The sequence below is a fragment of the Lactuca sativa genome, chromosome 4, assembly GCF_002870075.4.
Source record: "Lactuca sativa cultivar Salinas chromosome 4, Lsat_Salinas_v11, whole genome shotgun sequence".
Classification (NCBI taxonomy): Eukaryota; Viridiplantae; Streptophyta; class Magnoliopsida; order Asterales; family Asteraceae; genus Lactuca; species Lactuca sativa.
Genome location: NC_056626.2, coordinates 57,015,744 through 57,040,747, shown reverse-complemented (window position 1 = coordinate 57,040,747; position 25,004 = coordinate 57,015,744). Strand labels below are relative to the sequence as shown.

Sequence of the window (25,004 nt, the reverse complement as noted above, 5' to 3'; positions counted from 1 at the left end):
TTTAATAATTCAAAAAATTTCTTATTTTTCTTATAAATTTAAAGTTTTCAAATTGTTAAAATTTTATATTTAATTTTTTTTAAATAAACCCATGTAATACATGAGTCTCACACCTAGTGGTTTATTATAAGAAGTTTGTGTATGATTTACTAAAATAAGAAACTGACAACGATGGTTAATTGAAAAAACTACCATATTATATATTTATCTTAAAGTAAAACACATGTGTCATTTTATAATTGGTTTAAGGGGGTATTTGGCTTAGCTTTTCACAGCCAAAAGTTCTTTTTGAAAAGAAAAAAAACAAAAAATGTTTGGTAAACTAGTTTTAAAAACTACTTTTTGAGTTTTTATACAAGGAAAATCAACTTTTTGGAAAAGTCAGGAAATCCTGAATTTTTATAACTTTTCCAAAAAGGACTTTTGGGCTTTAAGAAGCTAAGCCAAACACCCCCTAAGTATTTGTTGTCCTGATAATTTATTTTCTATTTGTTTTCCCAATATATATATATATATATATATATATATATATATATATATATATATATATATATATATATATATATATCTTCAACATTCCTAAATTATAAAAAAGTTTAAAAATATCAATTGGAAAAGATAAAAATATGTTAAAAATAGTTCAAAAATGATATAAAATAGTTTTAAAAGGGGGTTAAAAAATGCTTAAAGAGATTATATAAAAAGTTAAGTTATTTTATTTTATTTTATTTTCTAAAAAAGTTATGGAATAATATATAAAACATTTGCGAAAAAAGTTTGTATAATATATATATATATATATATATATATATATAATACTGCAAAAATAAATTGGAAAAAGTAAAATTTATAAAGGATTTATAAAATCAGAGATAAACCTGAGATGGTTTTTTTATTAAAATATCTTAAAAAAATATTATCAATGATTAACTTTTTTATTTATAATAAAATACATCTTAAATGAAGGGTCAAAAAATAATATATTTTTTTAAATCACGAAAATCAAGGTAATAGAATAAATAAAATATATTAAATAGTAAGATAATGATAAATATTAAAAGTTAATAGTTATAAATATGCATTAGGTTTGGGATAAGTAAATTAAAAATACATAAAAACAATAATTATAAGGATAAAAAGACGAAAAAAATGAAAAACCATGATAAAAGTATTCGAGCCAGCCCATTTAAGACAAGAAAAAGTATAGTAATTGATGGGACCCAGCCAAATTAACTAGAGTTTACGGAACCCCAACCTTGGTTAACCAAATATTGTGGGACCATCTAAAAAGAGAGCTCAGAGCAATATATTCCTCCTACACGCAAACCATCAGAAATAAATGGGGTAAAAATTAGACAGTTCTAGGGTTTGACTGATGAAATTGGGCGTGAAATCTCCACACACCACTAGGTGAGAGAGAAAGAGAGCCTGCGCGCAAATCAGATGATTCTTCCGGTAACTTCGGTGGCTCGCCGTCTTCAAGATCCATCGCACTAGTGGCCCACACGATCTGATTCGTGCGAAAAAAACAATTTCTGAAATTCTGCCAAATTGTCGATTTTTTCTCTCTTTTTCGGGAAAGGAAAATTTTAGTATTTTAGAGAGGGAAAGTGGCGTTGAGACTTGAGTGATCGTTAAGGGTTAAACGACAGCGTTAATTTGGAAGGATTTGGATTAATTACGGTGTTCGATTTTTATGTTTTGCAATTTATTTTTTCCTTTTTACTCATAGAAGATATCGTACAATTTTTGCATGCAATCTGGTGGTGGGGCTCAGCAGGGAGGGGGTGGCCATGGGCGAAACATGGTGCCCGGACCACCGTCCTCATCTGCATCGCCGTCTTCTTCATCTTCAGCAGTGTCCGCGCCCCATTTGGGGTTTGATCCGATGAAGCAGCAGCATCAACAGCAAAGACAGGTTAGGGTTTTTTTTTTTCTTGCTGTGGTGATTTGATCACTGATATTAGCTACTGAATGCACACTCAGTTGGAAGATTCTTTAGATTAGCTCAAGTTAAATTTTGGCACACAGTCATCATTCTCTGTTCAAATTGTTAATAGAACTGATCTAGTCATCATATTCTACCAAATTAGCCACAGAAGATACTAACTTTGTTCGGCTGTGATACTATATTTGAACAAACCTATAGTCTGTGTTTCAACCATTTTAACTCTGCTTCTCTGTTTAAAGCTGGAACGAGGTAATCAGTCTTGGAAGGATAATATTTAACTATGTTAAAAGTTGGTGTGGTATCTTACTGTACTCACTTAAAGTGTCTTGTCAGCTTGATTTCTTAAGTTAAATGAGCTAGAGTTAGGTCTGTAAACAATCTGCAATTTCTTTCTACTCCCAAGAAAAAGATTTTGAAATGCACCCGTGGACAAATGTGTCCTATTAATCTGACTTCGCCACTAACTTTTTAACCTTTTTTGAGTACTTTTATGTTACTGCTCTGCGAAGATTTAATCCAGATGGTTTTGATGTGTGTGTACGTTGTTTATGCAGTCTTTGCAACAACAGTTACTTCGAAACCCTGATGGGAGAGAAGCTTTATTAGCCTATCAATCTGGAATTCGGCAAGGAGGAGTATTAGGAGGTGGTGCTGCCTCGGGTTCTGGCTCTATGCAAATGCAACGTGTAGCTCAGCAGCATGGGCAAGAGGAAGGACAGAATATGAGACAGGGTTTTGATCAACACATGATGAATCCAATGCAGCAGGCTTACATGCAATATGCCCTCCATGCCCAACAGGCCCAACAGGCCCAACAAGCCCAACAGAAGTCATCTCCTGTCATGCAAGCCCAGCAGCAAATGAAAATGGGAATGATGGGGAAACCACCTGACCATTTTGGCCTTGGAGGGAAGCAGCCAATGGAGGAAGGCCACCAGACAGTTTCTGACCAAAGTCAAAGTCAAAATCAGAATCAGAAACATTTTGCAATTCCCACATCCCTAGGGAATAATATAAGACCTATGCAAACCCCACAAGCTCAACAGGGTGTCCATAATATGGGAAACAGCCAGATGTCAATGGCTGCTCAACTGCAGGCAATGCAAGCTATGGCTCTTGAACGTAACATTGATCTTTCACTTCCTCAAAATGCTAATCTGATGGCGCAACTAATGCCACTCATGCAGTCTAAGATGCTTGGTCAACAAAAAGTCAACGAAAGCAACATGAGCCCACAGGTCTCCATGTCAAAACAACAGGTCACCTCTCCACAACTCACAAACGAAAATTCTCCCCGTAGTGATGTGTCTGGGCATTCAGGGTCTACAAAAGCAAGGCAGACAATGTCACCTGGTCATCTGGGTTCAACCTCAAATGCAAGTCAAGGTCAAGGTCAGCAATTCCCCATTCATGGGAGGGAGAACATGAACCAGTTGCCACCTAGGCAACCCACCAATAATGGTATTGGCAGTGGAGTGTCTTCTATGCCTCCCCCACAGTCACCTGCTAACATGAGCCTGGGTCCAGATCATCTGTTGCAGTTACAGCATGCTAGGCAGCAGATGAATAGGTCTTCTCCACAGCCTCCTGCAGCTTCAGCTAATGGTGTTGGATTGGAAAACCCTTTAACATCTCAGAAACAACAAACACCACAAGGCCAACCACACCCAGGCTTTACAAAGCAGCAACTACATGTTCTCAAAGCCCAGATTCTGGCTTTCAGGCGTATAAAGGTTTGCAAAACTTGTTTTTTTTTAAAATATATTTTTCATTTATCATCTCAGGGGTTATTTCTTTCCGACTTAATGAGCTTAATGGGCTAAGCACGTAATATGGACAACTATTTATATCACTGTTGTTTTTTGACTTAATTCGGACAGAATAGCTTACTGGTTTAAGCAAAAAACTTGGCTTAATGTATTTGGACACTACTTGTTTACCTATTTACCACCCCCCCCCCCCTTTTTTTTTTTCCCTCCAGACAACTCTTCTCATGTTTCCCTTCATGATGACCTAACAAGGTTTTACATTAGTTTTGATCTGAAAAAGCTTTGCTTAATGGTTTTTTGAATTTGAATTTTCAGACCATTTTCATTTACGTATTCGAACATTTCAAACACTTACAACCTCCAAAATCATTTTACTTTGTATTAAAATATTATTTTAACGATATTTTTCTTATAATCATCTTTGAAAACTGAAGTCTAATAGCTTCTTAAGATCAAAACTAGTGTAAAACCTTCTTAGGTCAACATATTTGTTCGAGTTGAAGTTTATTCACAATCAAAACAATTCTTAACTACTATGTCCGGTTAAAACTACTATTAATAGTATTTATGATTAAATTTCATGATCAATCTAAGTTGCTAATCTTATTGTAATTAAATATATTATCATCTGTATTGTTATTTATAGAAAGTAAACTCTAATTTAGAACTGTTCTTAAATAAAATCATCTGTTATTTACCCTCCTTTCTATACAGAAGGGTAAAATGTTCATTTACTCATTTTCCGACGGTTCATTCAGTACAACACTTTATTCAGATATACATCATTACCCATTCAACCACTTTATCCGTATGGGCTTAATGATAAAAAAAAGAAAAGAAATAACCCCTCAGGCTACTTTTTTTGGGTACAATTCTCTTTTTTTTTTTTTTTTTGGTGGACTTATGGATTTGACTTGATGGCAGAAAGGAGATAGAACTCTGCCTCGTGAACTAGTACAAGCTATTGCCCCACCTCCCCTTGAAGTACAGTTGCAACAGGTGGCTTCCCCTGCTGTAGTAGCTAACCATGATAGAGCTTCAGTTAGAAGCCCTGTGGAGTCCAATAACAAGGATCTTCAAGCTGTGACTCTGTCTGCTGGAATGAACACCTTGAAAAGAGAAGCGTATGAGGATAAAGCAACAGTTAATGCACAAGCCACACCTATAATAAAGGAAACTCCATCGGCTCCTCCCCCTGCAAAAGAAGAACAGAGAATTACTGCATTTCCTCCTAAACAGGAACATGAGGCAAATGAGGGTGTAACAGACAAGGGTAAGGCAGTTGCTTCAGGACCTGATGTTGTCCCTGAAACTGTCCAATCTAGATTGACTTCACAACCAGGGAACTCACCTCAAACAAAAGATCCTGGCCCTTCTAGAAAGTACCATGGTCCACTGTTTGACTTTCCTTTCTTCACTCGGAAACACGATTCTTTCGGATCAAGTATGATGCTCAACAACAATAACAATCTATCTCTAGCATATGATGTGAAAGATCTTTTTCTTGAGGAAGGTACTGAAGTGGTTAACAAAAGGAGAGATGAGAATTTAAAGAAGATTAACGGTTTGCTGGATTTGAATCTAGAGAGAAAAAGGATAAGGCCAGATCTTGTTTTGAGGTTACAAATTGAGGAAAAGAAACTCAGACTACAAGACGTACAAGCACGTGTAAGAGATGAAGTTGATCAACAGCAACAAGAAATAATGGCTATGCCAGATAGACCATATAGGAAATTTGTTAGACTATGTGAGCGACAACGTATGGAGCTCAACAGACAAGTGCAAGCTGCTCAGAGGGCGATTAGGGAAAAACAATTGAAATCAATCTTCCAATGGCGTAAGAAGCTTCTAGAATCTCACTGGGCCATCCGTGATGCACGGACTTCTAGAAACAGGGGTGTTGCTAAGTACCATGAGAAGATGTTGAGGGAGTTCTCAAAGAATAGAGATGACGATAGAAGTAAAAGAATGGAGGCTTTGAAAAATAACGATGTGGAGAGGTATAGAGAGATTCTTATGGAACAACAAACTAGTGTTCCGGGTGAAGCTGCTGAGAGATATGAGGTTCTTTCCTCGTTTTTGTCTCAGACAGAAGATTATTTAAATAAACTTGGAGGCAAAATTACAGCTGCCAAGAATCAACAAGAAGTAGATGAGGCTGCAAATGCTGCATCTGTAGCAGCAAGAGCTCAGGTATTTTCTACTTTTGTGTTTACGATTTTTCATCTCATATGTAACTTATGATTGTGAATTTATTGAAAAAACAAAGGGTTTATCTGAAGAAGAAGTGAGAGCTGCAGCATCATGTGCGAGGGAAGAAGTTTTAATAAGAAATCGTTTCTCTGAAATGAATGCACCTCAGGATAGTTCTTCTGTCAGCAAGTAAGCTCCTTTTGATTATTGCTAGATGATTAATTAGAACTTAATAAGATGGTTTTTGTAAATCTTTTGCTTCATGTTGTTGTTATCAACAGATATTATACTCTTGCACATGCTGTGAGTGAAAGGGTCATACGGCAACCCTCAATGCTGCGGAAAGGAACTTTACGTGACTATCAACTTGTATGTCCCTTTTATTTTTCATTAGATAGATTTATGCTCTCCTTTTATCTAAAACTATAATTGATTTCCTTCCAGGTTGGACTGCAGTGGATGCTTTCATTGTATAACAATAAGTTGAATGGCATATTAGCAGATGAAATGGGTCTTGGGAAAACTGTACAAGTTATGGCTTTGATTGCTTATCTGATGGAGTTCAAAAGCAATTATGGCCCACATCTTATAATTGTTCCAAATGCAGTTCTTGTTAACTGGAAGGTTGCTTCACTCACTTGACTTAACCTTGATTAATTTCCTGTTAATAAGTTTTTTCTTTTGTTCTTGTATAACCTTGATTTTTCTGTACAGAGTGAGTTACATACTTGGTTGCCAAATGTGTCCTGCATTTACTATGTTGGTAACAAAGATCAACGATCAAAATTATTCTCTCAAGTAAGATTTCTTCATAGCTTCTCTTCTTTTTCCCATTTCAAATTCTTTACTTACATATTCTTTTGCTTTCAGGAGGTTTGTGCTATGAAATTCAATGTCCTTGTGACAACCTATGAATTCATCATGTTTGACCGTGCAAAACTTGCAAGAGTTGACTGGAAGTACATAATCATCGATGAAGCTCAAAGAATGAAAGATAGAGAATCTGTTTTAGCTCGTGACCTTGACAAATACCGCTGCCAGAGGCGCCTTCTCCTCACAGGCACCCCCTTACAGGTCTGTTAATGTTAAGTCTCTGTCTGGTCAAACTATGAATGTTGACCATAGTATGATATAGTTTAATAAGCACTGTATTTTTTCCTCTCTTGCAGAATGATCTGAAAGAGCTGTGGTCATTACTGAATCTATTACTCCCTGAAGTATTTGACAATAAGAAAGCTTTTCATGATTGGTTCTCACAGCCCTTTCAAAAAGAAGTTGCCCACAATGAAGATGATTGGTTGGAAACCGAGAAAAAAGTCATCATTATCCATCGGCTTCATCAAATCTTGGAGCCTTTCATGCTCAGGCGCCGTGTAGAAGATGTAGAAGGCTCACTTCCTCCAAAGGTAAATCTTTCATTCATTCTCATAAAAACACCACCAAATTTTCTCTTTGCTGTTTGGCATAATATAAAAATAATAATTCATCACAGATCTCAATCAAGTTACGATGTAAAATGTCGGCTATCCAAGGTGCGGTATACGATTGGATAAAGGCCACGGGTACTATCCGGGTCGACCCGGAAGACGAGAAACGAAAGGTTCAAAAGAGTTCAATGTACCAAGCTAAAACATTCAAGCCATTGAACAACAGATGCATGGAGCTCAGAAAAACCTGCAACCATCCTCTACTTAACTACCCGTATTTCAACGATTTCTCCAAGGACTTTCTTGTGAGATCATGTGGGAAATTATGGGTGCTTGATAGAATCCTGATAAAGCTTCAAAGAACAGGGCACCGAGTACTTCTTTTCAGCACAATGACAAAGCTTCTAGACATTTTGGAGGAATATTTACAGTGGCGTAGACTTGTCTACAGAAGAATCGATGGTACAACAAGCTTGGAAGACCGTGAGTCAGCAATTGTTGACTTTAATAGCCCTGACACGGATTGTTTCATTTTTCTGCTGAGCATTCGTGCAGCTGGACGTGGTCTAAATCTTCAAACAGCCGACACCGTGATCATATACGACCCTGACCCAAACCCTAAAAACGAAGAACAAGCGGTTGCTAGGGCCCACCGTATTGGTCAAACACGGGAAGTCAAAGTCATCTACATGGAAGCTGTGGTTGATAAAGTCTCGAGTCATCAAAAGGAAGATAACTTCAGAAACGGAGGCAGTGTCGACTCGGACGATGACCTGGCGGGTAAAGACCGATACATAGGATCAATCGAGAGTCTCATAAGAAACAACATCCAACAATACAAAATCGATATGGCTGATGAAGTCATCAATGCGGGAAGGTTTGACCAGAGAACAACACACGAAGAAAGACGGTCAACTTTGGAGTCACTGTTGAAAGATGAAGAGAGGTATCAAGAAACTGTACATGATGTCCCCTCTTTACAAGAAGTCAACCGAATGATTGCGAGAAGCGAAGAGGAAGTTGAGCTTTTTGATCAAATGGATGAGGAATTCGATTGGGCTGAAGAGATGACCCGATACGATCAAGTACCTAAATGGCTCCGTGCCGGTACACGGGAAGTGAATGCTACAGTTGCGCGTATGTCTAAAAAACCACCTAAAAACATTTTGTACACGGATAATATTGGTGTGGAACCAAGTGATATGGCGTCTGATGTTAATGAAAAAAGAAGGGGAAGATATAAAGGGAAGAAGAATTATGCTGAACTAGATGATGACATAGAGGAGTTCTCTGAAGCTACATCTGAAGAGATCGTCAACGGGGGTGATTCTGAAGAGGACGATGAAACACCTGTCATTAATGAGGTACCCACCACACAAGATGACGAGTATCATCCTAGTACTAGACACAATCATAGGTTACAAGGATCTGGTTCTTCTGGATCATCTTCAGGTAGCAGACGAGTAATCCCAGTACCAGTGCCTTCTATTTCTTCCCAGAAATTCGGTTCACTTTCTGCATTAGAATCCCGGCCAGGTCCTCGTTCCAAAAGATTGGTATGCCTCTTTTATCAAAAACTTAAAAAGAAAGAAAATCATGTTACTTGCATAGTAGTGTCTAACTTTTTTGTTTTTTGTATATGCAAAAATTGCAACAACTAGCATGATGATCTTGAAGAAGGGGAGATTGCCATGTCTGGAGAATCGCATATGGAACTTCAACGATCTGGTAGTTTGAACCATGATCGTGAAGAAAATGAAGATGAACAGGTGTTACAACCAAAAATAAAACGGAAACGTAGTATTCGAGTTCGACCGAGGCTTGCTGTTGATTCACTCCTTCGTGTTGACTCCTTTCAAGCTGACCGTAGACTACATGGCATTGGGAAGACTCAGATGCATAATACTCAGCCTGAACAAAAAATGGTTCAAGAGAAAAACACTTACAAGAATGATCATCATCTTAGCAACTCTTCGACCTCGTTGAAGGCCAAACGAACTCCTCCGGCTAACCGGAAAATCCCAAACAAGGCCAATCTTCATGTTCCTGGGAAACCAACCAGACCTAATCCCATATCTACACCTTCAGATGCTGAGCACTCGCACTCGCACTCGCACTCGGAAGTGAAAGTAAAGAATGGAAGTGGACCCATCATGACTGAGGCTATCCAGAGAAGGGTATGTATTAGTATTACATTAACATTTAACAATAACAATGATCTTGGTCAAATATGTTATGTTGACTGATGACTGAGACTGACTGACTATCTTGCTTTGCAGTGTAAAAATGTGATCACAAAGATCCAGAGGAGAATTGACAAGGAAGGGCAGCAAATTATCCCGTTGCTTACTGATTTGTGGAAGAGAACCGGAAGTCCTGGGGGCAGTGTCGGGAACAATCTTCTTGATTTACGGAAGATTGAGATTCGTGTTGACCGATTGGACTACAATGGAGTTATGGATTTGATAGCTGATGTACAGCTTATGTTAAAAGGCGGAATGCAGTATTTTGGATTTTCCCATGAGGTATGAAGCCTTAACTGGTTTGACCAATTTTGACTGACTTGTCTGATTGTATTAATTCTGATAAACAGGTGAGGTCCGAAGCAAGGAAAGTGCATGATTTGTTTTTCGATATAATGAAGATTGCATTTCCAGATACGGATTTCCGAGAAGCCAGGAGTGCACTGAGTTTCTCTGGGTCCATGGCTTCTTCCTCATCTCCAAGAGGGTTGCTGCCACCCAAGCGACCAAAACCAATGATGGAAGTCGAGCCCGAACCGAGTCTACCCCCAAGGCCGGTTCCACGTGGGTCCAACTCCATCCCGAGTAGAGAGACACGGTTCGGTAGGGGTGCAGCCCCAGCCCCAGCCCCAGCCCCGGCCCATGGTCTGGAAGAACCTGGTCCTAGAGTGTTGACCCATCCAGGTGAGCTTGTTATATGTAAAAAGAAGAGAAAGGACAGAGAGAAGTCTGGGGTGGTGAGACCTGGGAATGGTGGGGGGTTGGGTGGTCCTGTTTCGCCGATTGCTCGGGGGATTAGGAGCCCGGTTCAAGGTCAGGGTCAAAGTAGAGGGGTAGGTCAAAGTCAACAACTGGTTGGTCAACAAGCTAATGTTGGTTGGGCAAACCCTGTTAAGAGAATGAGGACAGATGCAGGGAAGAGGCGGCCGAGTCAACTATGATGATGATTTGCAGGTTAGTGTGTATGTTAATGTTACAAGTTGGGTGGAGTGGGGTGGCTATATTGGTTTTGAAGGTTAATGTGGATAGTGGTATATACTTTACTTGTTTCTCACAAGATCTTTCATCTTTGTTATCAATGATGAACTGTAATGCGCTATGTTGTGTTTATTGATTTCCAGTCTCCTTCATAAGCCCCTCTTGTATGTGTTACAATCTTTTATCTGTGTCCTTAGGGTGTGAGGGGAGGGTGTCCACACTCACTGTGAGTGAGTCAATGACTAAAAATCACTATTAAAATAAAATGCAACTGCAGTACCTGCTAGGCTGCTGTTCCGCGTCCTCCTTGTCCATACACACATATGTGAGTGTAATGCGTAAATTTATTTACAATGGTACTGATTTCGAAACTTCAATTTAGTTGTATTTTGATGCTCTTTTATATTTGGTTGCAAACTCTTATTGATTTGCTGTTACCATTGGTTGTCATTTTTTTTTTTGGCTTTTGTAAATCTCAAGCTAGCTAATTTGGCATATTAAGCGTTATTTTACTGCAAATTTGTCCTTTCACTTTGGTCTTTGGTCTAGTTAATTATGCATATTATCTCCACTCCATTCTCCTTCCGAAGGGGAATGGGAGTAAATGAAGATTAAGGGCACAGTTCGTTGAAGATAAATTTGGATCAAGATTGAGAGAGACAAAGAGAGAGATCAAGGGATACATTACACGGCTCTATTTTGATAGCTAAACTAATTTGCTTCCTTTTAGCAAGGTTATGCTTTTAGAGACCCGCAGCAGTCAACTACATATTTGAGGGAAAAGATGAAATATTAAATTTGTGAAAATTTTCAAGCCCAATTTTATGCAAACATCTTGTGAAAATCATTCAAAGACACCCATTTTATAAACCTGACAAACATGTCCTGTTGAGTTACAAATATTAAATTTATTGAGAGAACTTGACCATAATCCATCCATCTTATTTAACATGTCATGCTGTGTCAACCTATTTATTTTCACCTCAAATTTGTGTTAAGTTAGAAGGTTAAGGTTTAAACCTAGTAAATGTATCATGTCATAAGGTTTAAACACTAAACGTGTGTAGGGGTATGAAGTCTTGTCCAATATAGAGCACTTGGAATTCAATTGAGCACTTGTGATTCATGTAGCATGTGACAAATGAATGAATCATCTTACGAAGAGAATGGATCTCCTGACAAAGAAACAAATATTCTACACGGGGGTACGGAGCATCCTGGTGCATGGATGCACCATCTATGATCAAGATGTGCTATCTTATGCTTGGATGTGCCACTTTGGAATCAGGGTATGTCACTAAGTGACTTGATATGCAACCAAGTGACTTGATATGCCAAAGTGATGGGATGTGTCACGATGTGACATGATATGCCACCAAGTTACAGGAGATGCCACAAAGCGACATGATATGCCACCAAGTGACAAGATATGCCATTCAAGAGGTGGATGCATAATTCAAGAGGAGGATACACCATTATGGAGCATGATGTTCCACCAAGGTTCATGTTCATGGTGCACCATCATTGCTCCTGATGCGCCACTCAGATATCAAGTACACTAGGATGCTTAAGATTGTTCAAATGTTGCTTAGAAGAATGAAGATGCTCATAGATGATGTTCCACATAGAGGTGGCAAAAATTGACACGATACGAAACCCGACACGAACTCGACACGAAATAAATGAGTTTGGGTAAGATATTTCAATCCGTTTAAATAAACGGGTTGACACGACACGACACAAAAATTAAACGTGTAAGGTTAGGGTTGAGAATTTCAACTCGAATATGACTCGAAATGACCCGTTTATTTAAATGCAAGTTTTTGAATTATTTAAATAAACTAGAAAGATACAAAACCAAAACCATAAGTAAAAGAAAACCTTCAAATTGAGTCATTTTGTAATGTTGAAATAACTTAGCAGTCAAAATCAATACTTCATTTTCAGTTTTTCCATTCTCTCCTAAACAATAGAGTCCCATTGACCACTCTCTCATCCTCATAACCTTATCTTCTGCCTCCCCAGCTCCCACTCTTTCAATTTCGTCATCTGAACTTGATATAACTTCATTTATTCCGCCTCCAAGTTACTTGTTTTTCCATTCTGCCTACTCAACTCCTACCCTTTCAACATGCTCAATCTTTTAACCTCACATGATACGACATATTTCAAGGTATACCCCTAACATGAAACCCGACAAGAAAATAAACGGGTGACACGACACGGCACGTTAATTAAATGGGTCAGGTTAAGCTCAAACACTTTCAACCTGTTAGTGTTTCGACACGACACGACAAGGACCCGACCCGACACGACACAATTGCCACATCTACACGTGGCTGATGCGCCATCATGATGCACCATTATGATACATGATGAGTCATCATGTGTTTTGGTTGATGCTCATAGGGATGAGCGTGGGACGGAACCGGTACCGACCCGTACCGTTCTCGATTTCCCGAAAACCGAATTTGGTCAAAAATCAATCCCGAGTACCGAACCGAATTAACATCACCGGTACCGGTACCAGGAATGGTACCGGTTTTCGGTACTAGTACCGGTACCGGCGGTACCGATTCCTGAATTTCATGTATTTTGAGGACCAAGTACCTTCCCATATTTTTAAATTCGGTACAGTTCGGTACCGGTTCCGGTACGGTACTGGTACGAGATCGAGATTTAGGAAAAACTGCTCATCCCTAGATGCTCATGAGGTTGAAGATTCTAGAAGCACCCACATAACATTGTGATACATGATGAGTCATCATGTGTTTTGGTTGATGCTCACCGGTTAGTAAGCAAGATAGATTCTTTTGTTTTGAGAGTTCAAGTGAGGTGTAACTTTTGTGTGATTGTAATTGTTCTTGTAATTTATAAATTACTCTCTCTCTCTCCCCCCCCCCCCCCCCCCCCCCCCATGGACATAAGTTACATTCACTGAACCACGTTAAATATTGTGTTCACTTGATTTACATTTTTCATAAATTTTATTTCCGCAAGTTCACCGAAGTTTGTTTTGATATTTGTCTGAAGTGCTTAACTTGTTTTTTGTCATCCCAACAACGTGCTTGCAAAAAGCAGGAATTGGGAGGGAAGAAAGGAAAAAGTGAAAAAAATAGAAAGAGTCAGAGTTAGGAGGTGGAGAGGCAATATCAATGTTCTAAAAAACTCGTTATGGCTCCAAGACTTGCATCCAACGACATGTCAAAAAAACACCGTCTTAAGTAATTTGTATTTATATAATTATAAATTATAATAAAAAATTGGATAATAGTAGAATCATATATATGTATATATAAAATTAAGAATTATATACAAAGTTGATGCCTTAAGTCGTGCCCTAAAAAACATCATGACTCACCATTTCTCCTGAAGCTTAGGCTTTGATGTTGCTGCCAAGCCACACCTCATGTTATTTAAAATATTGGGCAAGGTCATGTGGAATAGGGAGTGACGAGTGGCATTGTAGAGTTTTTTGATCTAGGGGGTAAGTTGTTTCCACATTGTAGAGTTTTCATTTTGTGATGTATCAATGTGCATAGTTAAATGTATTCAATACTCTTAGTCAAACCGCTTCTGTTTTTGTCGGGTTAGGTCTTACCAAACCTACCCCTTTATTAACAACAAATCTCTGGTTTTATTTAGATTGTGCGCAGATCTAGAACATGTCTTATATGAATGCGAAAACCCATGTCGATCATGCATAGAACGGAAGTAACAAATAATAAAATGTTCAACAAATCCCAAATGAATAAATGAATAGTTCTGATTAGTTACAAGACAATCTTTGAAGCTTATATTCAACTTCTTTGTATGTGGAGCTAAATTTGATACATGCCACATTTTGAAACTTTAAGATTGACAACATTTAATCTAGTTTTGAATACCTAATCAATCATGGGATAAACAAAAATAGATGGTTTAATGTGATTAACCATTAAAACATGACAAAATTTAAAACAAAAACATGACGTATGTTTAGGAAAAATTAAAATTGGTGGTCAAAACATTAAAATTAAAGGACTAGGGGTGTGAGGCTTCGATATGTTGAAAACTTTTTATGTTAGGGATGAGTAAAAGCCGAATTGCAAACTGAAAAATCGAGACCGAACATGAAATTGCTGTTTGGTTTCTGTTTTTTCAAAACCCTAAAATTTGGTTCGGTAAAACCGAACCAAACCAATTTGTGTAAATTATTAAAAAAAAATATATTTTAGGAACACATTATAAATAAGTTTTGCGCAATTCTACCAAAAGCAGCAACTTCTTCAGGTGGTTGGGAATTTATAACTAAGGTCTCCAGTTGAATCTTGTCTTCGATACGATGTATTCTATTTTTCTAACGGGGGACGCACGTCCCACATCGATGCCCATATAAAAGCTCCGTCATTATTTAAGGGGGGTAACTCATTTCCATTTAAATGAGGATTCCCACATCAACTTTTACAAAATCAAACCAATTCTGAAATCAGTCAAAAAATAGTCAAGGTCAATTTCAAGATCCTGTATGTACACTTCTAATATGCCAGATTCATATTGTTGTTTGGGTTATGGTTGGGTCAAGTTAGTGAATTACCCTAATAGGGTGCTTTGCTAGGTGAATATCAAGGAGTATACATTTAGACATTAGCCTCTCTATCATTTCTATGATAAGTTTTAAGACCCATCAACATACCAAAAAGTTTGTATACCCATACAATCATGGATATTGTACTTCAGAGTTGAGAGTTGAGTTCAAACCATTGATATATCAGGTTACCTATTGTTTATCATTTTTTTGTGTGCAAAAACCCATGTTTAAGGCTATAGAATGCAAGCTTAAGTACATCATAAAAAGAGGTTGCTTATTACGTGATGAATTGAAGACATCAAACAACACACAACAAAAGTATCAAATCAATTTGAGTTTATATGAGAGAGTTAAAGTATATATATATTTTTGCACATAGCTATTAAGAAAAAACAAGTCTGGAAAATTTAAGTTTTCTCAGGCTATACTTTTCCAAATAAGTTGATTCTTGTGCCCAACAAAGAAGACGCAGGAAGAAGAATCAACCAAATTCAGGTTCATATGAAAGAGTCTGAATGTCCAAAGTTTTGGTTCAATATTGGTTTTTACCTTGATTCAATAGTCTTGAGAACCAAATTTGGGCTCACTAACGGTCACAGAGGGTTCACCAAAAAAATTTAATCAGCATTAACTTAAACAAACAATGAACACAAGAAAATGATTATAAACCAAACATGCCTGTGAGGACTTCATCGATTACCATATATAATATGTTAACAAAATGTTTGTCGCAGTTACACATGACTTCAAAATATCCTCATTACAACCACCCTTAGATTACCATTACACCTACCTAAACAAACATAAGCCTAATAATATATACGCAAGTCAGGAACACCACCACAACCCATATGATTCACTTGCTGATTATGATGTGGAGCAGGAGAACCATGAAGACGAACATGACGACGACGAGACCCACAACCAACAAAGAAATAGATTTGATTTTCTTCTCAATGTGCTCGAACCTTTGCTGCATGTTGAGCACATCCACCCTCAACAGAAGAAAGTCTCGACCCTTCTCGTCCTTCAAATGATCGACCTTAGTTTTTTATGCCATTATCTTCTCTCCACAATCGCAGAAAATGGTGTGAAAATCGTTTAGGTTCAACCCGTCTCTTGAGTTTATCGAGTTTATTAAGTCTGGTGAGGGTGGTGGGGTAGGCTCCATGGAATAAAGTGGATGGATAAAGGGATTTTTGTCGAGTGGTTGTTAGCTTGTGTTTGGCCGAAAATGATAACGACATGTTAGGGTTTTGTCCAAGAGCTCCTTCTCTTATATACTATAGGACCAAACCAACCCTTAGGGCCCAAGTAAAGCAACCCTTCCTTGACTCATTGACGTGTCATCCGAGTTCATCTTGAGTTGACTCAGTATCCACTTTGGATGGTGACTAGGCATAGCACCTGTTAAAATAGGTAAAAGTCCCTATTTATCCGGTGAAATGACAGTTTATGCACTTAGAAAACCAAAAAAAAAAAAAAAACAAAAACAATAGGGACGTTTTAAACCAAAACCTGTAATTTTTTTGGGCTACAATGACATTTTCTCCTTAAACTAAAGCAAACAAATAAAGATGATTGTATATTTATAGAATTAAGACACTTTTGTGTAGCTTTGACTCACCATTTTTCCTATGAATAGTTCCTACACATGGATTAACTTAGTTGATTACCAATATAAATGTAATTAGAAGTCTTGGTTCGATCTCCTAATGTTTTCACCAATTCATGAACTACTATGCAATGGTCTTGCACAAGTGGGACACTAAATTAATTATTAAGATTATTGGGCTATGAATGATAAATCTAAGATTAATTATCTTTGATTCAGACAAGTAATCAAAACACAAGTTATGATCTAATTATGCTCTCTAGCACAGTTAACGCAACTATTTTTATTACCTAATCTAGGATTTTGGCGAATCACTAGCACTATCAATTTAATATTAAAAAACAACTAGGTAAACAAGTTAATGCAATCAAAGTGATCATTAAACTACACTGAACTTGGAATCTAAGCAACAAAGATTGAAACTATTAACATACTAGGTTTTGATATATCAAACACAAGCTAAACAAACTTCCATAAATCCATGAAAAGAGAAACTATCACATAGTATTAGGGTTCATCATTACTAAACAAAAGTCTAAGAATTTAGCTCATGATAGCAGAAGAAAAACACATGAACACATAGAAAACTAAGCTAGACATGATCAAATCTAAAACCGAATGAATGATATGAAATCTTACTTCAATCTCTTAATCTGTGGATCTATAATGTTCTTCAGGCTTCCAAGGGATCTTAGAAGGAGACTTTTCGCTTTCCAATCGCGCAGGTTTCTATCCATAAGTCCTCTATTCGAATAAAAGACCGAAGTATATATAGTTGCCAAAATTTGGTCGTTATGTTGTGACCATATAGGTATCACGACGTGAAACTCGTGTGGGAAAATGTCATATTAGCCCATCAAACTTATCGTGTTTGTTTTAAAAGGTCACTAAACTATTTTTTTGTACATTAAAGGAATAAACTCTAATACGACCGTTTAATTACATCCTTTTATCGATTGTAAAAGGTATAAAGCATATTTTTGTGACATGGGCCTCTACCGTGGACTATTATTGTTGCAATCTTGGTCCCTAAGATTTCTAAGTCATCCTCAATGCCCCCCCCCCTATAAATTGAAGGGATACCTTAAAATCATGTTCCCCACCCATTTTGTTACCCCAATCCGTAACCTTCACATAATACAAGCGGTTTCTATCTTTTCCTACTTATAAATCAAGAAGATGGCCTCACAACAAAGCTTCTCCTATGTTGGTTTCAGAGTTTCGGACCTAGACGTACCAACTGATTACGAGCTTCACGCCATGGAAACCCAAGTGCAAATTGAAGAAATGAGAGATGAAATGCGACAACAGCTTGACGAGTTTAGGGAGGAAATACGGTACTTGAAAAAGATCGTGACCGTGATGGCTGCTGTTGGAGTTGCGGTGATGTCGTTGATCGGGGTTTGTGTTTGCGTCGAAAGCTCTGGTTGGGGGTTTTTGGTGGGTGTAGTTTAGTCTGTAGGTAGCACGATGGCGATTAGCGTTTTTCGGGTTGTTTGTTTTTTTCTAAGTGCGTCATCTGCTAGTATAATATGTATGTATTAGGGTATGTGATGTTGGTTATTTTGATAAGTGGTGCGTGTTGACGATGTTAGGGTTTTTAAAACCAACTTTTTTTTTTTGGGGGGGGGGGGGTTTGGTAACACAATAACCTCGGTTGTAATGTATGCCCTCTTTGACGAATGAAATGAAATGTAGTTCCTATTAACCATTGTTTTGCATATGATGTTATTCTAATATTTAGTTATGTAGTCGAAGTACCTTTTGTTATGTTAACCGTATATTGATTTGTTCATGTGGAAGTACATTGTTATGTGGAAGTACATTGTTATGTGAAAGTACATTGTTTTGTCGAATTACCTTGTCATATATGTTTTAGAATCATAAAAAACATTCGTGTTACAATCACAAAAAAACATTCATGTTATGTTATAAACTTACAAACAAACATTCATATTTATTGTACAATCATAAAGAAACATGTTTGTTATGTCAAAGTACAGTAAAAAACTAACATTCATGTTATGTTTTAAACTTACAAACAAACATTCATGTTACAAACAAAAAACAAACATCCATGCATTCATTAATGTCATAACTTGGTGTTTTAAGGACACACTAAGAAACTTAACAAGACCATAACAAACCTGAAATAAAGACATCTAACTGTAACTTACATACTCCATAAACAAAATACCTTTAATCCAAGTCCATTGGTTTGGTTGATGTATCACCTTCACCGTTTTTGCCCTGAACTTTTTTTGTAACTTTTTCTTTATTATCCTCTCTGACTTTTTCCTTAACTTGACTGCACCTTCTTTTTGGCTATTCTTCTTATCCACAACACTTATTGACCCACATTCACCTTGTCCTATTTTGAAACCAATTCCACTTCCACCTTCACCTTCACCTTTTCCATTTGTTACACCATTTCCCCTTTGCACTTGACCCTTTCCTTTCTTCAATGCAATAACTTCAACCTTCCCTTTCTTCAATGCACTACCACTATCACATTCACCTTCAAACTTCCTCTTTTTTACTTGACTTTTTTGGGGATTTGACACTGCATCACAGGTTGACTTATTGTGGCCTGCCTTTTTACAAACACCACATACAATCTTTTTTCCTATCTTGGATACTCTACGTGATCCACTAACCTCAATTTTGTCCCTCTTTCTCTTAATAGTCGGTCTCCCTGGCATCTTTCTTTTCAATGGTGGAAAAGGTGGTATGTAATCTGTTGGGGCCCACATTACACTCCCATTCATGCTTTCTATTGAGTACTTGTAGGTCTTCATATATATGCAAGCATGATATAAAGGATCAATAAATGCCTCTACATCTCTGTTTACATAAGAAATGGTTGCCACTGAATGTACACAACCATACCCATTCAGTTGCCAAATCCTATAAGTACATGTTTTGTAACGACCCAAATTTTCATGTCCAAAAATTTCGTTTTTAAAACATTACTTAGAAAACATTAATAAGTAAAACATTTTTTAATTAAACCATTTCACATCGAAAACCAAATTTGAAATCCACAACATTTGAACAACCAAAATATATGAGTATCAATCCCAGAATAAACTCATAACTGCGGAAACAAGAGTGTGTGTGTGATGAGCCGCTACCGCGCCTGCTCCTTCCCCTTGGCTGAAGAGGTAACTGAAACAACAACTGAAAAACGTAAGCATAAAGCTTAGTGAGTTCCCCCATCGTACCACATACCATATACTCACATGACATACATATATTGTCAGGCATATCTGGGTGCCCGACCTACCCCTTCGGTCCTCTCGACCGGATACTGCCTAGCATATCTGGGTGCTGGCCTCCCCTTCGGTCCTTTCGACCGGATACTGCCTAGCATATCTGGGTGCTGACCTCCCCTTCGGTCCTCTCGACCGGATACTACCTAGCATATCTGGGTGCTGGCCTCCCTTTCGGTCCTCTCGACCGGATACTGGGGAACTATTTCTCCCCTCTACTACTACCACATAACATGTATCACAATATCATAATCTATCTATCATGGCTGGGTATGACTAACCCTTCGGCCCTACCGACCGGATATCTCGGGGACTATCTCCCCCGACTGTCACTAGCACATAGCATCATATCATACTAGCACATAAACATAACACAGGTAGTAGTAATCCCTAGATGAATATCACAGAGACAATCATCTACATACAACTCCTACCGGTGGGCCGACATTGTGGCCGTAGACCCACCGCTACTGGAAGGTAACTCACCTCGAAGTAGCTGCTGATCTGATCGGGAACTGACTGTCTACTGCTGCTGCTGCTGCTCCGGAAATCCTCCGGCTGTAATTCCCACAACATACTCAATCAAACACTGCTAACTGCCCTTTGGGTAAAATGACCATTTTACCCCTAATCAGGCCCTAAGTCAAAGTCAGAGTCAACTTTCAGTTGACCCGACTCGTCGAGTCCCTATCAAATCGGCTGTCCTGAATCCCGTCCCTACTCGTCAAGTTAGGCGTAGACTCGACGAGTTCTCCTTCTAAACTGAGGTTCAAGCCCTTCATCCTACTCGCCGAGTTGTATGAACAAATCGCCGAGTTCATCTTCATCCGAAGAACACTTATGCTGCGACTCGCCGAGTTGTATGAACAACTCGCCGAGTTCATCTTCATCCGAAGAACACTTATGCTGCGACTCGCCGAGTTGTATGGACAACTCGCCGAGTCTGTTCTTGATCTAAGGAGATTGCCTTGAACTCGCTGAGTCAGGGCATTGACTCGCCGAGTTCCTTCATGGATGAGTTTGGCTTCCAACTCACTGAGTCACACCCCGTGACTCACTGCTCACACTCGACACTACGAAAAGGGGACAAACTCGGAGACTCGCGAGCAGACTCGCCGAGTCAGATGAACGACTCGCCGAGTCGTTGCCATGCAACCACTAACTATGCGGTTTTGCTCGATTCCAGTCCCTTCCATTCACAGATCTGGGTTCCTAGAGCATGAATCACACGTAAAGTTTCCAACTTTACGTGTAGATATTCGCCAATAAGGGTTTTAGGGTTCAAAATGCACCCAAAAGGGTAGATCTAGGGTCTTCATGCAATGTGGGTCCATAAAGGCAACAGATTTGAGCTCCTGGAGCTCAATCATGCCTAGATCTAAAGGCCAATCAACTTATTACGAATTATATTGCACATACAAGCTTGGGGAAAGGCTCAAGAAAGACTTAATGGAGTAATAAGCATAGAATCAGAGGGAAAATGGGTTATACCTCAAAGGAATCACTGAGAGGACACTAAGATGCTTGGCTTCCTTCCATTCCTCTTGATCTACTCCACTTCCTTCTCAAATCCTACAAGAACACACAAAAATGCATCAACCTCTCAAGGAAATAAGCTTTGAACGAGGGTTGGGAGCTCTGAGGGTGAATGGGGGCTGGCTTGGGGCGGACATGAGGCTTAAATAGGGTGCAAACCCCTGAAACTTAGGGTTTCATCCAACAGCGGTGACTCGCCGAGTCACCAACTTAAACGTGTCCCGGGTCCCGTCTCTACTCGGCGAGTCGGACCTATGACTCGCCGAGTCCAAGGCTAAAAATGGAAAATACTCAAATAAGATTTACGTACCAGGAACCAGGTGCTACAAATCTCCCCCCACTTATTTTAGACTTCGTCCTCGAAGTCTGCTGCTCAATCCTGAAACAGCTCGGGGTAATGCTCCATCATCTCGTCCACCGACTCCCAAGTCCATTCCGAACCCTTGCGGTGCTGCCATTGCACCTTTACAAGCTCCACCCTCTTGTTCCTCAAATCCTTCGACTTCCTGTTGAGGATTGCGACTGGGCGCTCAATGTAATTCAGGCTGTCGTCAACCTGTATATCGTCTAACGGCACTACTGCCGAATCGTCCACTAGGCACTTCCGCAGCTGAGAAACATGGAAAGTGCTGTGGATCTGGCTGAGCTCGACTGGCAGATCTAGCCTATACGCCACCTTGCCCACCCGGGCCACAACTCGGAACGGTCCGATGAATCTCGGGCCTAACTTGCCTTGCTTCCTGAATCGAATGACGTCTTTCCACGACGACACCTTCAGGAGAACCATATCCCCGCCTGGAGCTTCAGGTCGGATCGGCGCTTGTCGGCGTAGCTTTTCTGCCGACTCTGAGCAGTCTGAAGCCTGCTCCGAACCTGCTGGATCCTCTCGGTCGTCTTGAGCACAACTTCGGTGTTCCCCATGACTCTCTGGCCAACTTCACCCCAGCATATCAGGGTCCTGCACCTCCAACCGTACAACATCTCAAATGGGGGACGATCAATACTCACGTAGTAGCTGTTGTTGTACGAGAACTCAGCCAAGGGAAGATAAGTATCCCAGGTACCACCGAAAGCTAACACGCATGCCCGCAACATATCCTCAAAAGTCTGGATGGTCCGTTCGCTCTGACCATCCGTCTGCGGGTGAAAGGCGGTGCTAAAATGCAAACGAGTGCCCAACTCGTCATGAAATCTCTTCCAAAACCTGGAAGTAAAACGCACATCCCTGTCCGAGATAACTGATACTGGCACCCCGTGCCGCGCCACGATCTCCCTGATATAGATGTCGGCCAATTTCTCGGCCGATATACTCTCCTGAATCGGGATAAAGTGAGCACTCTTGGTCAATCGATCCACGATGATCCAAATCGAATCTACTCCACGCGCAGTCCTGGGAAGCTTCGTGATAAAATCTATCGTGATATCTTCCCATTTCCACAGTGGAATATCCAACGGCTGCATCTTGCCATGCGGTCTCTGATGTTCGGCCTTGACCTTCCTGCAGGTCAAGCACCACTCGACGTACCATGCCACATCCCACTTCATGCAAGGCCACCAATAATCTGGACGAAGATCCCTATACATCTTCGTCGCCCCGGGATGAATAGAGAATCGGGACTTGTGCGCCTCCTCCAACAAGATCTGGCGCATGCCTCCATGATACGGCACCCACACCCTACGGTGTAGTGTCAATAGTCCTCGGCTATCATAATCGAAGGAGGAAACCTGACCCACCATACGTTCGCTCTTCCGATGTTCCTCCTTGATAGCCTCCTATTGAGCCTCCCAAATCTGCTCCAACAGGGGAGTCACTACGGTCATCCTCATGCAAATATCCTTGATCTGAGCCGCCTTGCGGCTAAGTGCATCGGCCACCATGTTGGCCTTTCCCGGGTGGTAAAGGATCTCAAAATCATAATCCTTCACCACGTCCAACCACCGACGCTGCCTCATGTTTAGATTCGGCTGATCCATGAGGTACCTCAAACTCTTGTGGTCCGTGTAGATGGTACATCGAACCCCATAGAGGTAATGCCGCCAAATCTTGAGGGCAAACACCACCACCCCCAACTCCAAATCATGCGTTGGGTAGTTCGCCTCGTGAGGCTTGAGCTGCCTCGAAGCGTAAGCAATGACATGCCCCCTCTGCATCAGTACCGTGCCCAACCCTGAAATGGACGCGTCACAGTAAACCACAAAATCCTCTACGCCCTCTAGCAGGGCTAAGATCGACGCCTCGCACAATCTCTGTCTCAGTGTCTAAAACGCAGCCTGCTGCTCGGATCCCCACCGAAAGACCACAAATTTCTTCGTTAGCTGTGTCAGGGGTACGACTATCTTGGAGAAATCCTGAATGAATCTCCGGTAGTAGCCTGCAAACCCTAGGAAACTCCGAATCTCAGATGGAGACTTCGGAACCTCCCATCTCATCACGGCCTCGACCTTGGCCGGATCTACCAGAATCCCGTTCTGGTTGACAAGGTGTCCGAGAAATTGCACCTCGCGCAACCAAAACTCACACTTGGAGAACTTGGCATACAATCTCTCCTTCCTCAGGGTCTCCAATACCTCTCTTAGATGCTCCTCATGCTCTTCCTGTGTCTTGGAATAAACCAAGATGTCATCGATAAAGACTATCACAGACCGATCCAGCATCGGTCTACATACGCGGTTCATGAGGTCCATGAATGTGGCAGAAGCATTGGTGAACCCAAACGGCATCACCATGAACTCATAATGGCCATAGCGCGTCCGATACGCGGTCTTCTGCGTATCCTCCTCCCTAACCCTCATCTGATGATAACCCGAACGCAAATCAATCTTGGAGAACCAAGATGCTCCCTGAAGCTGGTCAAAGAGGTCATCAATCCTCGGGAGTGGGTAACGGTTCTTCACTGTTACCTTGTTCAGCTCCCGGTAATCTATACACATCCGATGCGACCCATCCTTTTTCTTCACGAACAAAATCGGGGCTCCCCAGGGTGAACTACTCGGTCGAATGAATCCCTTGTCTAACAGCTTCTGCATCTGTGTAGACAACTCCTGCATCTCAGGGGGAGCCAACCGATACGGTGCCTTGGCTATCGGAGCCGCACCAGGAACGAGGTCAATCCTAAACTCGACCTGTCGCTCCGGAGGTATCCCAGGAAGCTCCTCTGGAAAAACATCTGCGAAATCTCGCACCACCGGACCTCACTCACCGTCGCCTTACCCGCCTCCCGGGTATCCATCACGTACGCGACATATCCTGCGCATCCCTACTGAAGGTATCGTCTAGCCCTCGCTGCCGAACAGACTGTAGGTCCACACTGTGGCCTCTCGCCATGAATCAGTAACTCTCCCCCACCTGGGGTCCTGACTCGCACTAGCTGCTGTGCGCAATCTATCACCGCCCCATTGTGGCTCAACCAATCCATGCCTATAATCACCTTGTTCCCACGCAACGAAATG

At 40.2% G+C, this 25,004-nt stretch overlaps 1 protein-coding gene across 1 annotated transcript; it reads left to right on the top strand.

The window, feature by feature from the left end:
* Positions 1-1,332: 1,332 nt before the first annotated feature.
* LOC111878467 (ATP-dependent helicase BRM) lies at positions 1,333-10,716 on the top strand. The gene is made up of 13 exons (XM_052770263.1): positions 1,333-1,918; positions 2,506-3,684; positions 4,645-5,913; positions 5,990-6,102; positions 6,195-6,282; positions 6,358-6,537; positions 6,628-6,711; positions 6,784-6,987; positions 7,083-7,319; positions 7,406-8,896; positions 9,002-9,517; positions 9,620-9,865; positions 9,934-10,716. The coding sequence occupies exons 1-13, from the start codon at positions 1,754-1,756 to the stop codon at positions 10,522-10,524; spliced, it is 6,363 nt and encodes a 2,120-aa protein (XP_052626223.1). The 5' UTR covers positions 1,333-1,753; the 3' UTR covers positions 10,525-10,716.
* The last annotated feature ends 14,288 nt before the right edge of the window (positions 10,717-25,004 follow it).